This window comes from Tachyglossus aculeatus, chromosome X4 (genome assembly GCF_015852505.1).
Source record: "Tachyglossus aculeatus isolate mTacAcu1 chromosome X4, mTacAcu1.pri, whole genome shotgun sequence".
Taxonomy (NCBI): Eukaryota; Metazoa; Chordata; class Mammalia; order Monotremata; family Tachyglossidae; genus Tachyglossus; species Tachyglossus aculeatus.
The window spans coordinates 56200779-56214690 of NC_052098.1; the positions used below are offsets into that span (position 1 = coordinate 56200779).

At 41.1% G+C, this 13912-nt stretch overlaps 1 protein-coding gene across 1 annotated transcript in view; it reads right to left on the reverse strand.

Annotated features, from left to right (window-relative positions):
• Positions 1-576: 576 nt before the first annotated feature.
• Positions 577-13912, reverse strand: part of KCNN2 (potassium calcium-activated channel subfamily N member 2) — a 127097-nt gene continuing 113761 nt past the window's right edge. Inside the window, exons 6-8 of the mRNA XM_038770072.1 lie at positions 11084-11211; positions 4099-4168; positions 577-1115 (exon numbers count right to left, since the gene is read on the reverse strand). Of these exons, the coding sequence (XP_038626000.1) occupies positions 828-1115; positions 4099-4168; positions 11084-11211 (486 nt within the window). The 3' untranslated portion in view covers positions 577-827. The remainder of the gene's footprint in view (positions 1116-4098; positions 4169-11083; positions 11212-13912) is intronic.

Consider the following 13912-nt stretch of genomic DNA (forward strand, 5'->3'; position numbering starts at 1 on the left):
CTTTGTGACCTGTGAATAAAATGACACAAATTCTTTTAATACCTAGAGCTTGGAAAGTTTTCTCCCTCAACAGATGTCTTTGGAACATCACTAGGAAACTATCTTGTGAGTAGCTGCATGTCGAACGTTAACAATGAACTATTATAGCAAGTCTGCTATTAGCGGGAGGTCCTGTGCACTTGTCAGGAGCATCTGACTAATCCATAGTGGTCCTGACAGTCCTCCTGGGGAGTGTCAGAGGCCCAGAAAGAAGGCTAACTCCTCTGGAGGATCTTGGTCTCTCAGTGACCCTCTTGCCCCTCCTTCCCCAAACACTCCTGGGCCAGGTCTCTCCAGTTGCCTCTCCCACCAACTTCAACTTCCTCCACCCAGCCCCTGACCTGGCCCCGCTTCATCTGGAGGGGCCTTGGGAGAAGTAATTGTTAGTACATGATAGATGATGAATTCAGGCTCTGTATTTCTGCAAAGCAGTCGTTCCAGAATGTTATGTTGAATTGACCAAGCATATATGTGCAGAAATTAACCTCTTTATTATATCATATACTGCAATAGTAAAGAAGTTTGTCTGAAGTGCATGAATAAAAAGTTTAGTGAAATTACAGGAGGAACAATCTATATAGCAATAATAGGTGCATTCCCTGTGCATCTGAAAGAAAAAAAAAGAGCTTTGACTCATTTTGGCCTAAAATTTTGTGTTCAAGTTCCCAGAATTCTGACATCAGAACCCAGATAACTCTGATTAGAACCATAGGGCTTTACAATAAAAGCTAAAATATTGACCATATGATGGCAAAAAGTCTTTTATTTTGTGGTTAACGTATTCTTTTCTAACTACTCTCTGATGAAGTTGGTGGTGCTGTAGAGGAGGATCTCCGTCTTCTGGATAAGGACCGCGACCTCTCGGCATTGTAGACAACAGGCTTGTCATAGTTTTGCATCTGAGCTTCAATGAAATCTCTTTGTTGCTGGCTGATTGTCTCACTTATCAGTCCAGGGAGGGCTTGTATGCTACCGATCAAGGTCTCTAATTTGGTTTCCAGGGTCACAATCCTCTTCTCAAAGTCTTCGCTTCTTTCATTCAAATCTGAAATCATGTCATACATGATGTTTTGGGTCTGAAAGAGAAGGACAGGAGTGGGCATGAATATGAGTGACTGTTTAGAGCAGTTTAATTCCAATTATAATATTAATAATGACATTTATTAAGCACTTACTATGTGCAAAGCACTGTTCTAAGTGCTGGGGAGGTTACACGGTGATCAGGTTGTCCTACGGGGGGCTCACAGTCTTAATCCCCATTTTACAGATGAGGTAACTGAGGCACAGAGAAGTTGTGACTTGCCCAAAGTCACACAGCTAACAATTGGAGGAGCCGGGACTTGAACCCATGACTTCTGACTTCAAAGCCTGTGCTCTTTCCACTGAGCCATGCTGCTTCTTTGTATCCATACAAAAATTCTTTCCCCCCTTTGGGGCTGGGTATAAAGAATGAACACTAGTGAACAGACCAACATCTAAAAGGACTAATTGCCAGACTTGAAGATAAATCCTCTGCCAGGGCTAAATTCAACCTGGGAAAGGTTTGTTTTAATCTGTCCCAAAATGGTTCATATTCCAAAGCAATGGCCAATTTGTTGTGATGATTAAGTTCTGGGCTTAAAGCCTTTAAGTTTTAATTTAACCCATGATCTCATATAATCAAAACACCCTCATTGACTACATCATTACTGTGGTATTTATTGAGCATTTACTATGTACCATGCACTGTACTAAGTGCTGGGGTGGATGCAAGCACATTGATAATAATAATAATAATGATGGCATTTATTAAGCACTTACTATGTGCAAAGCACTGTTCTAATCAATCATATTTATTGAGCACTTACTGTGTGCAGAGCACTGTACTAAGCATTTGGGAAGTACAAGTTGGCAACATATAGAGAAAGTCCCTACCCAACAGTGGGCTCACAGTATAAAACCCCTGGGGGGGGGGGGGGATACAAGGTGATCAGGTTGTCCCACAGGGGGAATCACAGTCAATCCCCATTTTACAGATGAGGTAACTGAGGCACAGAGAAGTTAAGTAACTTGCCCAAAGTCACACAGCTGACAATTGGCGGAGCCAGGATTTGAACCCATGACCTCTGACTCCAAAGCCCGTGCTCTTTCCACTAAGCCACGCTGCTTCTAGGTTGTGCAGTCCCTATTCATTCATTCAATCATATTTATTGAGTACTTACTGTGTGCTGAGCACTGTGCTATATGGAGCTCACAGTCTCAATCCCTACTTCACAGTTGAAGTAACTGAGGCAGTGAAGTGAAGTGACTTGCCCAAGGTCAGTGTGGCTCAGGGGAAAGAGCATGGGCTTTGGTGTCAATGGGTTCACATCCCGGCTCTGCCATTTGTCAGCTGTGTGACTTTGGGCAAGTCACTTAACTGTGCCTCAGTTACTTCATCTGTAAAATGGGGATTAAGACTGAGTCCCAGTGGGACAACCTGATCACCTTGTTACCTCCCCAGCACTTAGAACAGTGCTTTTGCACATAGCAAGTGCTTAATAAATGCCATCATTATTATTATTATTACACAGCAGGCAAGGGGAAGAGCCGGAATTAGAACCCAGCTCCTTCTGACTTCCAAGCCTGTGCTCTATGCACTAGGCCACGCTGCTTACATGCCTCGTCACATTTTCCATCATGCCACCATTACCCCAGTACCATTTAGCTGACTGGTGGGCTGGGCAGGGCTATACTGATGGTGACTAGAATTCAGCCCAGCAAACTGCTCTGGTTGACCTATGCTGTGGAAGCCGTTCTGCCCTTTGCACAGGAATCTGCCTAAGGGGTCATGGGGACCCAGAAACCCATCACGGGTTACCAGACACAGCTTCTATTTGCTATGAAAACCTGCTTTAGTTGCTGGGGATTCCCAGTTCTGACTTCTGGTTTTAATCCTCTTCAGGCACTGAGGGGGAAGGAATGGGAATGAAGAGGAGATGGAGGCATTTGACCCAGGGCCTGAATGTAGGAAATTTTGAGATCATGCTGGGTGTACTAGGGGGGAAAAATCTCCTTCGGGTATCTGACTTTCTTACTGCCCAAACTCAAGGATGAACCAGATTCCTTCCTCTCTTCCCCTTCTCCATTTCCTTTATAATTCCCACCATGTTTTTCCAGCAAGTGCTTTGGGTAGTCCAGGTTTTTAAAGCTCCTGCCCTAAAGCTTGATCTGATGGAAGTTCACACTCTATAGGAACACCAACAACTTTGCTTCTACAATGGGCCTTTATTCCCTGGCAGAAGTTTTTCAGGGCTGTATGAAGTACGGTTTTGGAGCTGGGAAAAGAGATAATCCCTGATACTATCACCTCATGGAGACAGACGCTCAAAGCCCAAGTATTTCTGTGGAAGGCAACACTTCTGCTCCGGAACCTATAAAGGAGCACATCAAACTCCCTTTGCTCTCAGCAGTAGTGAGTGAACTAATCATTAAAGGGCATGGTTTGGCATGAGGTGTGTATTTACTGATGGTGAACATATTCTGCATAAATGAGCTCTGCTTGGGAATATGCGGTGTAGGCCGCCCACCATAATCCAAGAAACAGCACTACTCCCTCAGAACATGGTTTATGGGCCTGAGTAATTCCTTCTGATGGTTCACCCTCCTTATCAAATTCAAACTCTGCTGGCCTCACAGGGCAACCCACCTCAGATGCCTTTCATCATTTCAGGTCCTCGAGGTTTGGAAAGCTTTTCCAGTGACAAATGAGGATGTATGCAGGACAAGGGCCTGCAGACACAGAGGGCTTGTCATAATCCATACAGTTTTGGGCCTTCCTCTGAAGCACCACCTATTTACTGGGTCAGGCAGTTTGCTAGTCAATGACCTTAAAGGACTGATAGCCCATTTCCATCTGTCTCCATAAGACCAAGATCCCATGCTTGGGGACACCAGTTTTGCTCACAGATGAAAGGAGCTTTTTTTCCACCATTCCATGTCTAAAGAGAATGCCCCTTGGTTAAAAAAAAATGCAGACTAGAAGGAACCAAAGGACCCCTGTATTCTAAGACTCTGAGCTGAAGACCACCAGGGACTTACCTTAGCCAGGTCTACCAAGGTGTTCGCTTGGTCATTCAGTTTCCTCTGTTCCATTTTTACACTTCTTAATCTAAAAGGTGGAAGCTGAAGTCAGATAGGTTTGTCTCCTCTTGGGTGAATGCACACCTTCCAAAGAGCATGCACAAAACTAACAAGTGCGAATAACTGCATGAATAATGCCTTACAGAGTTGGGGAAGTCCAAACGGCTTATGTGCCGGGAACAATGAGAAGCATGCTTCCTCAACACCACAGAAAGGAAAGAGAGCACAAGAAATGTGATGTCTTCAGGACTTCTATTCATCATTGGCTTAAAATTGAATTTCAAGGGGGAGATAAGGATTTATCCACATGAGAGAAAGCCAGAACATTCCTTAAAGCCTCGGTATCCTGACAAGTAGACATAGGAAGCGATACACAAAGCAATTGGGATTTCATCCATGTGGTAGCAATGCAGCACCTTCCTATGCCTACATGACTAGATACAGGAATGAGCCCTGTTCTGTTGGAAATGGGTTGATTTTGGGTGTTTGAACCTGATGAAGACACAGTGATAAGTGAGATTCTCATTAGCGTAAATAAAGTTTTCATTCAACCAGCAGCCAAATATCTAAGACACATGTCGCTCCTTTTCTTTGACTGACTCAGCTTAACCTGCAATTTACCTCAAACTGCCATTAACTTTGAAAGGAGGTATCAAACCATTTCCCTGACATTGGCCTCTTTATACTTTAGAATAGACATGTACAGGAAGCCTGACAAAAACCTCAAAGTTTCTGCTTCAATTAATTTAAAGAATTGCTCAGTATGCTCTCTGGAGAGTCTAGAAAACTCTACTGTTTCCTGCCTCACACTACAGAACATTTTCAGGGAAACACGTTCCTTGATACACTATGGAAGTTGTGTCGATTTCTTTTTTATTATTATTTTAGGCACTCGAAGGAAGAAGGAAAAAATATCCTCCTTCCTCAAGCCCATTAGATTCCCATTTAACACAAAGTTGCTCTGCAAATGGTGAGCTGCCCAGCCAAATTCCATGAAAACATCTCTCATGGCTACATTACCGTTTTGATAAACATCAGTCATTTGATGGAATACATTTTAGAAGACAGACAGAAAGGTCTAGGCCATAGAGTTCTATCTGGTTCCTAATGAAATCAAAATATAATTTAGACTCAAGGGAAAACTTAGTTACATAAGGAGAACATGACTCACAGGGCAGGATTTTACTGCCAATGACATTTCTGAACCTAATTCTTGATGCCCAGTGGATCTCTTCAGCCAAGGCACAACGTATCTCCAAATTCTGCCCTAGCATGAAGGTGTATTTCCAGTGGGTATCTAGCTGTCTAGCAAAGCTTAGCAAAAGCATTTTCCCAAAAACTACAGAGCAGTTCAGATCAGGATTTGCAATGATGTACCTATTTTTCTTATCTGTAAGATCAGAAACTATTTGAGTAGAAACATCTCATTGGAAAGTAAAAAAATTAAACTACATGAAACATTTTTATCCTGGAAGACTAAAGCTGAAAGAATATTCCATTATCCTGACTGAAATGTCCAAATGTCCACACTTATTTTAAAATCACTATTATTATTATTCAAGATTTTATGTCCGATCTAGTTTTCTTCAGGAGATGAGATCTGAAACAGTAGCTATGGGATTCCTGAAAGTCTGTGGCATAAAGGTAAAGCTGAGGTTTGTGATGATTGGATGACAGGGAACTAGTTCTGCTGCTGATTTAGTAGCTTATTATAGTATGAAAATAAAGTACTGGGCCATAAACCAGACTTAAAAGAAAATAGAGAGGGCCTCATGAAAATGAGGCAGTGGACCTAATTAGAAGCTTAAAATACTATTCCTCACTTTTCCAATTGCATTTTTTTGGGGGGAGTTAAGACAAAGCCTACACTAGCAATTATCTGAATGCTTCAAGGCAAAAATCCTGCATTTTCCTGAAAAACAAAACAAAAACATGTAATTGAAGTAAAAGGTAGATTTGGGGCTTGAATCATCCAGATAATTTACCTCAATTTTTCACTTCCCTTTGTCACTGACTTTAAGAGTCAGTCTTGGAATTCCCCTGTGCTTCAAGGAAGATACTAACATTGTCTTTGACTCCTGGTATGTCCCTCCCAAAAGGCAATCATGCAACTTGCTCACTCTTCCTAGATAGGCAAACCCCAATATTCTGCAATGATCTTCCCCAATTTGAATAAAAGAAATTATCCTTGATGGATGGAGGAGGGATTGTCATTGAAAACAGGCCCTATTTAAAGTCACTTAATTGTACTTTGTAGGCAAGCATGGCCCTCTTGAAGCACCATTGCTTTGCCTGGAAAGACACAAACCTAGGGTTAAGGACTGTGCAGTTTCATACACCAGCCCAACAACCTCCAACATTTACCAACATGGAACTTACTAGGGCTGCACCGTCCCAGCACCATGGGCTTGCTGAAAAAAAAAAAACACAAAAAAAAAAACCGAAGGAAAAAATTGCAGTAGACTTTCCTCCTGACAGCACTGCCTTGTGGGAGATCTTTCTGACTTGGCAAGTACAAGGGCAAATCCACTGTATCAGTGGGGAGATCCACACCCACAGAGGAGAGAATTGTGAAATGCATCAGGTAACTATCGTAGCAATTACAACAAGTTTTACTATTGCTCTGACAGGATAATTTTGCCCTTGGTATTTTGTGCTAATTTTATGGTATGGTTGAATAGGGAAAGATTCACTATGTTTGCTTTAAACTCTTTAGCCCCTGCACCTTTCTGCCTTTTCCCTTGTGCTCTGACTTGCTGTTTCTAGGGACAAGGATGAATGTCGTATGTAAAATGGTGACTTTAGTTGCCACTGCAGAATTAAAGATAACATGCAGAATTGTGGTTATGTGGCTCTTTAAAAGAACAACTCCTTCCTTATGAACTTCACTTATCACAGAAAAAGATCATGATTTTGGATCACATTTCCATGGCAGCAATAGACTATTGGAATTCACAAATAAAGATTCTGCTGGATGCATGCAGACGGTAGAAAGTTCTGCAAATGTAGAAAGAGGCAGCTCACACAACTTACTTCCGAGCTCTAGTTTCATTTTGTTGAAATAAAAAGACAAAACAAAAGAAAAGAAACTGTAAAATACACTAGAACAAGACAACACAGGGGTGGTTTTTAGATGGACAAGAGGGTGAGGGGAATTCGATTCTCCAGCCAGGATGTTGAATGGGAAGGGGAAGAGGGAAGGATGGAAGAATCCTGCAGTGATTCTAGGAGCTTCTCTGCCTCACCAAAAACCAGGGATTAAGCTGTTTGGGGCAGCCACACTCCATCTTACACTTACCATGTTGCTCCTACTTCTCCCCGCCTTGACAGCAGATTCACCTAAAACTCATGGCTATGTGATATAGCAGTCTTGATTATTCAAGGTATTATGGGGGTGCCAGTAGCTTGGCTCACTGAAACTGGGTTACTAAGATGTGGCCAGTATAAAATGTGGTTTGGTGCATATCAATTTGCATCCAGAATTCAACAGAAACCATTTTGGCCTTCAAAGTGCCTTTTGCACTTGATTTGGTGTGAGAGAACATCTTCAAATCAGGACCTCAGGTGTTATGATAAAGAAGCGGCATGGCCTAATGGAAAGAGCATGGGCCTGGGAGTCACGAGATCTGGGTTTTTCATTTTTCTAAATGGTATTTGTTAAGGAGTTACTATGTTCCAGGCACTGTAATCAGCTCTGGGGTAAATACAAGATAATCAAGTTGGACAAGTCCATTCTTAATCCCCATTTTACAGATGAGGTAACTGAGGCACAGAGAAGTTAAGTGTCTTGCCCATGGTCACATAGCAGACAAGTGACAGAATGAGGATTAGAATCCAGGACCTGACTCCTAGGCCTGTGCTCTTTTCCACTAGGCCACGCCGCTTTTCCAATCTCAGCTCCATCACTTGCCTGCTCTGTGACCTTGGTTAAGTCACTTAACTTCTCTGGGCCTCTGATTCCTCATCAATGGTATTGATTGATACTGTGTTTTGAACATTCTACTAGGCATCTAACACTGGACTAGGTGCTGGAGAAGCAGCGTGACTCAGGGGAAAGAGCACAGGTTTGGGAGTCAGAGGTCATGGGTTCAAATTCCGGCTCCGCCAATTGTCAGCTGTGTGACTTTGGGCAAGTCACTTAACTTCTCTGGGCCTCAGTTACCTCATCTGTAAAATGGGGATTAAGACTGTGAGCCCCACCTGGGACAACCTGATCACCTTGTATCCTCCGCAGCGCTTAGAACAGTGCTTTGCACATAGTAGGTGCTTAACAAATGCTATTATTATTATTATTCTTAAAGACCTATTCTCCCGCTTAGTCTGTGGACTCCATGTAGAAGAGAGACTGTCTCCAATCTGATTACCCTGAATACACCCCAATGCTTAGCACAGTGCTTGGCCCATAGTATGTGCACTTAATAAATTCAATAATAATAATAATAATAATAACTGTTATTGTTTGAGTTTCCTTGGCCACACCCCTTTTTAAATTTTGGGTCTTCCATAAGTGAGGCTTTCTTCAGTGTGGATAATCAAGACTTTTCCACAGACAGACCCTATATTGGGTCCCTTAATTTGTTTCAGAAAGTTTCACACTGATGAAGGAGCAGACACTGGGATACTGAAAACATCAAAGTTGCTGTTCTGAGTTAAAAAGAAAAGTGCATAGAGAAACTAATAACTTGAAGGCACTGAGCTAGCCATCCAAAAGAAAGACCATGTTATTGAAAATAGAAAAAATAAAATAAAATTTGAGAGCTGAGTGGAACCAAGAAACCACTGATTGATCAGGACTGGACATGTACTATGATTACTAGCCCAAGCATTCCTTGTCCAAGACATTTGCTAAAATCAAAATGTGGGGAAAAAAACAGAGCTAGAGAAACAAGGCCAGGAACATTTATGGATATTAATTTCTAGATATTAACTCAACTAGCTAGAGTTAAATTGAGTCCGATGCTGCGAGTCTGGATCGACAGAGTTGAGACTCTTGACGTCTTAGTGTATCGTCAAACCGAAGACAGACATTGCCTTAAGAATCAAGACTTATGCACCTTCCTATAAAGTTCAACAAAACTATGTTAAAAGGAAAGATAATCATATGTGACTGGAGAAATAAATCTTGTAGTACACAAACTAACAGGTTTGAACACTTCCAGGCAGGGAAAATAAATTATTTTAGATGAGAACACCCAGCCTCTTGCTGAACTTCTCGGTTTTCTTCTATTTTCTGGTGGCATTTAGAGCATTAAATTTTAGTAAAATAAAAATTGCCATCTTTGATAGCTGGTGGAAGGCCTTTGCTTAAAATTGAAATTTGGGGGAAAAAAACAGAGCTAGAGAAACACAAAGACAAAAATGGAGAAGGTGCAAGAATCACAACTGGTCAGGGACCTAGGGACCTGGGCACCACATGTACTCTGATCTTAAGGACAGGTCTTCAGGTCATTTGAATTGCATTTGTAAACACATTTAGGATTAGCCTTCAGATGTGACTTTATAACCAAGATGAGGTTTGGGTACTATTTTTAGTGCCCCCAAATAATGGGTAATCTTCAAATTGATATTTAAAGAAATGATTTCACAGCACAACTGGAAACCAGTCTGCTTTCCTTTGCTCTTGTAATGCCTCTTCCTTTCCAATATCTTTCACTGATCAATGGTTCTTTCTAATCAAAGCTTCAAGCCTGCTTTATGACCTTTTTAATCCACTTGGCATCCTACCAGTAAATGGTTCAAAACTCCCATTCATAATTTTTCTGACCAGACTGCTGCTGACTTTGAGAGGAAAAGGAATGAGTCAATGGTGCCATGAGAGTGAGGGGGAAAAATAGCAAGTGCATATGCATATGTGACCAAAGCAGCATATATGCACATGTGTGCGAGTACTTCAAAAAAGCACTTTTCCATGCTGAAGCATCATATTTCTTGGGGTTTATCTTAAATTTAGCACCAACTAGATTTCAGTACTATATGGTATATGTTCTGACAGCTTAGGGTCCAGGATCCATTTTTGTCAGCATAAAAGGTGCAAATTTTGGAGAGTCAGAATTTCTGTTTCACCTTCTATAACATTTCAGATCTTAGGTGAAACACTATGGCTTGTGAGACAGGAAATCTATTTTTATTCCATCATTCCCATGACATAGAAAATTCATTTGCCCCTGTGTCACAGATTTCCCCTTGGGAGAAGAGAGGATTAGCATCTGTTCCCTAGCTACTAGGACAGCTATGCCGATAAAGGAATTGTGTCTACACAGTCCTTTGGGACTCTCAGGAAAACTAAAACACTTTTTCATAAAAAAAACCCCAAGGATTTCAGTTGTTACCCTCAGGAACAATACTTACAGTAAAGATGGTGTCTGCTATGAGGAGAAAGTATGTGTCTTTTATGCCAATGTGCCCAATACACTGGCAAATACTGTTAATGCATCTCTACTTTGAAATTCTACGAGGGTCATAAGGTAGGAGAATGTAATCGGAACCATGGGACTGCCTCTCTCTCCCCCAACCCCAGCTTAAAGTCAGGCTTATGACAAGGTTACACAAGACTTCTATATCAACTATAAGTCTCATGGACAATCCAAAAAGATCCTTGAGTGTAGTTTAGACGACATGATTTTGAAAGTCAAAGACCTAGAATGTGATGAAGACATTTGCAATTCTTCTATTTCTTAAAAGCTTAGACAACCACAAATTTAGCAGATCATCGACTTTACCAACAGCTGACGTTAACACAGAAATCTTGTTAATTTCTATAACAAGAAAAGAACTCCACGATTCTGAGGGTTTTCAAAAACTACATCTGAAATAAAATCACAACTTGTCCACGTGAATAATATTACTGTAAAAGTTTTCCTAACAGAAACCAAAGAGAATGTTCAGTCGTAAGAGCCACAAATGAAAGTGACAGATTGCTAAGATGTGGAAAGAATATACTTACTGATGAATAGCTTGTAAGAATTTACGTTGATGCTTTCTTACTTTTGCATGATCTATCTTTTTTACCAGCTTTGTATTTTTGTATATTAACCATGTTTCCCTGAGTACATTGGCAGCTGCATTTTTTACCTGTTTAAAAGGAAAGGCAAAAACAGCAGTTGATCATAAGGATAACAAAACCTTCTGACAGTTTTCTAGCATTTCATCTCAATTAAGCTAATTTACCAATGCCTGTAGTGGGTCAAGTATGTTGCTACATTGAACCCATCCAAAGATAGGGTGAGAGTAGAAGATGTAGAAGATCCTATTTCTTGAACCTGTAAGATTTCCAACTGGTGACAAATATTAAAGCACTCTATGAAAACACAAACTGCTTTGTATAACAGCCCCCCCCCACCCCACTTTGTTATCTCTGTGATCACAAATGAGAAAACTTTCCTCTAAGGACTGGAAAATGATATTAGTAAATTAATTTCCAAACAGGAAGTTTATTAGTATTTGAATGCATTAGCTTATTAGAATGAGACTTGAACAGTTGAAGCTATTTGAAGAACAAGTTTTAATTCAGTAATTCCATTATGCATCACACAGGCATTATTTATACTTAATAATTTTACAAGATAAAGTATTTGACTATTCACCATTTTAAGTTGTTCTCTTCTTATTAACTTCCCTTCCCAATTGTTGGAGATTTTCTTTTAACCACAAAATGATGGGCTTCCACCTCTTGTTCTATTTCTGCTCCAATTTTAATCTACTCCACTTTAGATCTGCTCAGTTCTGCTGCTAAGTGTATCACAGGAAATGAAGTTTTCCAGGATAGAATGCATGGACCTGAACATCATCCACAGAACACCAAAGCTAACTTGATAGTGTCGCAACAGCACAATTGAGCCAATGGATGTCTAATGTTACACTTCATTTTTTGTGTGTGGGACATAATTAGCGTTTCCCAAATGGGCCACAAAATTATAGAGTATGAGAGTCCTAGAAGAGGACTATGGAAAGCATATTCTGTTGTAGTCCTTGTAATCTACTGACCAGAGTTTGGCATCACCGTGTTATAGGACTAGCTTCTAATTGATCAATGGTATTTATTGAGCGCTTACTGTGTGCAGAGCACTGTACTAAGCGCTTGGGAAGTACAAGTTGGCAACATATAGAGACAGTCCCTACCCAACAGTGGGCTCACAGTCTAAAAGGGGGAGACAGAGAACAAAACCAAACATACTAACAAAATAAAATAAATAGAATAGATATGTACAAGTAAAATAAATAAATAAATAAATAGAGTAATAAATATGTACAAACATATATACAGGTGCTGTGGGGAAGGGAAGGAGGTAAGATGGTGGGGATGGAGAGGGGGACGAGGGGGAGAGGAAGGAAGGGGCTCAGTCTGGGAAGGCCTCCTGAAGGAGGTGAGCTCTCAGTAGGGCCTTGAAGTTTTATGCTCTTTGTTGAAGCTAGACACAAACATGACAGAAAAGGACAAAGAGAAGATCCTACAAAACACACGTGTCTGCACACAGGCACGCGCGCACACACACACACACACACACACACACACACTAATATTTATCCATTCACACCAAGCAGCAGGAGGCTTGGGTTCTCACCCAAGACCTGGCTAGTGAAGAAATTCTTGCTGAGATAATCCACTTCCAATTACTATACCATTCCAACTGGCTCCAAATAGCTCTTTCCTTGCTTCAAGTGCTGAGCAACCAAGTTACCCCACAGAGCCAATAGGGGCTAATGTGATGGCCCAAATGGACACCAGACCACTGAAATTTTTCCAAATCTCAGTTTGGAATTTGGAATTTCTCCAAATTGGGATTTTCCAAATCTCAGCACTGGTCCTGCTTGCATCTGGGAGTCACGATTTCATATTATTTCTATCCAAAAATCAGCAATAAAGAAGGAGTAGAGAGTTTCTTTAATCCCTGCTGCTCACTAAGACAGGATGTTTGAAGGAAAGGGAATGCTGGGATGGAGGATATTCTGCTGCTCTTCTCTTATAAAAAAGAAATCAGGGAGTGGGGAAAGAGCTCTTGTTTTTATGAGTTCTGCTGAATGGTTAGGAGGCAAACAGAAACACTTATCTGGGGTACACGTTTTAGTTCTTAGCTTTCTCTCAGGCATTTAAAATCACAGTGTGAGCAGTGCCTGGAATGGCAACAGCTGGTGGCCCATTTGACAAATCTGCCATTCTCTTCTAACCCGGTCAAAATCTGAATGCGGTTAGGCTCAGTGTCAAAGGATATGAGGTCATACAGACTCCACCTCAGAGTCAATCTTCAAGAGGAGACCAATAGCCCCTTTCCACCTCAAAATGGTTCTTTTTCTGGGGGAGAATCAATTTCCATCTTGATCTATTGGAAATGATTTTTCAAGCTGTGTTTGGTAGTTCAAGTTCTTTACTTTAAAACTCGGTGGGATGCACAGCTCCTTGAGGTCTCACATTACAGGATTTGCAGGCCTTAGCCCTCATTTTAGCTGACCCGCTGGATTCCTTGTCTTAAAATGGAATCCCAACAGCTGCTTTTGAAGCTCTGAAAGTTTTGCATTCCTTTCAAAATACCTCTTTTCTCATTCCCAGCAGGCATGTAAACTTTGAAATGAAGCCTTCTCAGCATCTCATTGGACCGCTTAGAACAGTGCTTTTCACATAGTAAGCACTTAACAAATGCCATTAAAAAAAAATGGTAGCCAGAATGCAGTATGTGCAAAGGAGCTCTGCAAAATTCTGTTGAGCATTTCTGCTATATTTCTCAAAGAACTATGAGTGGAAATACATTTATTCCTGCCCTGTTCTTCTCCACATCTG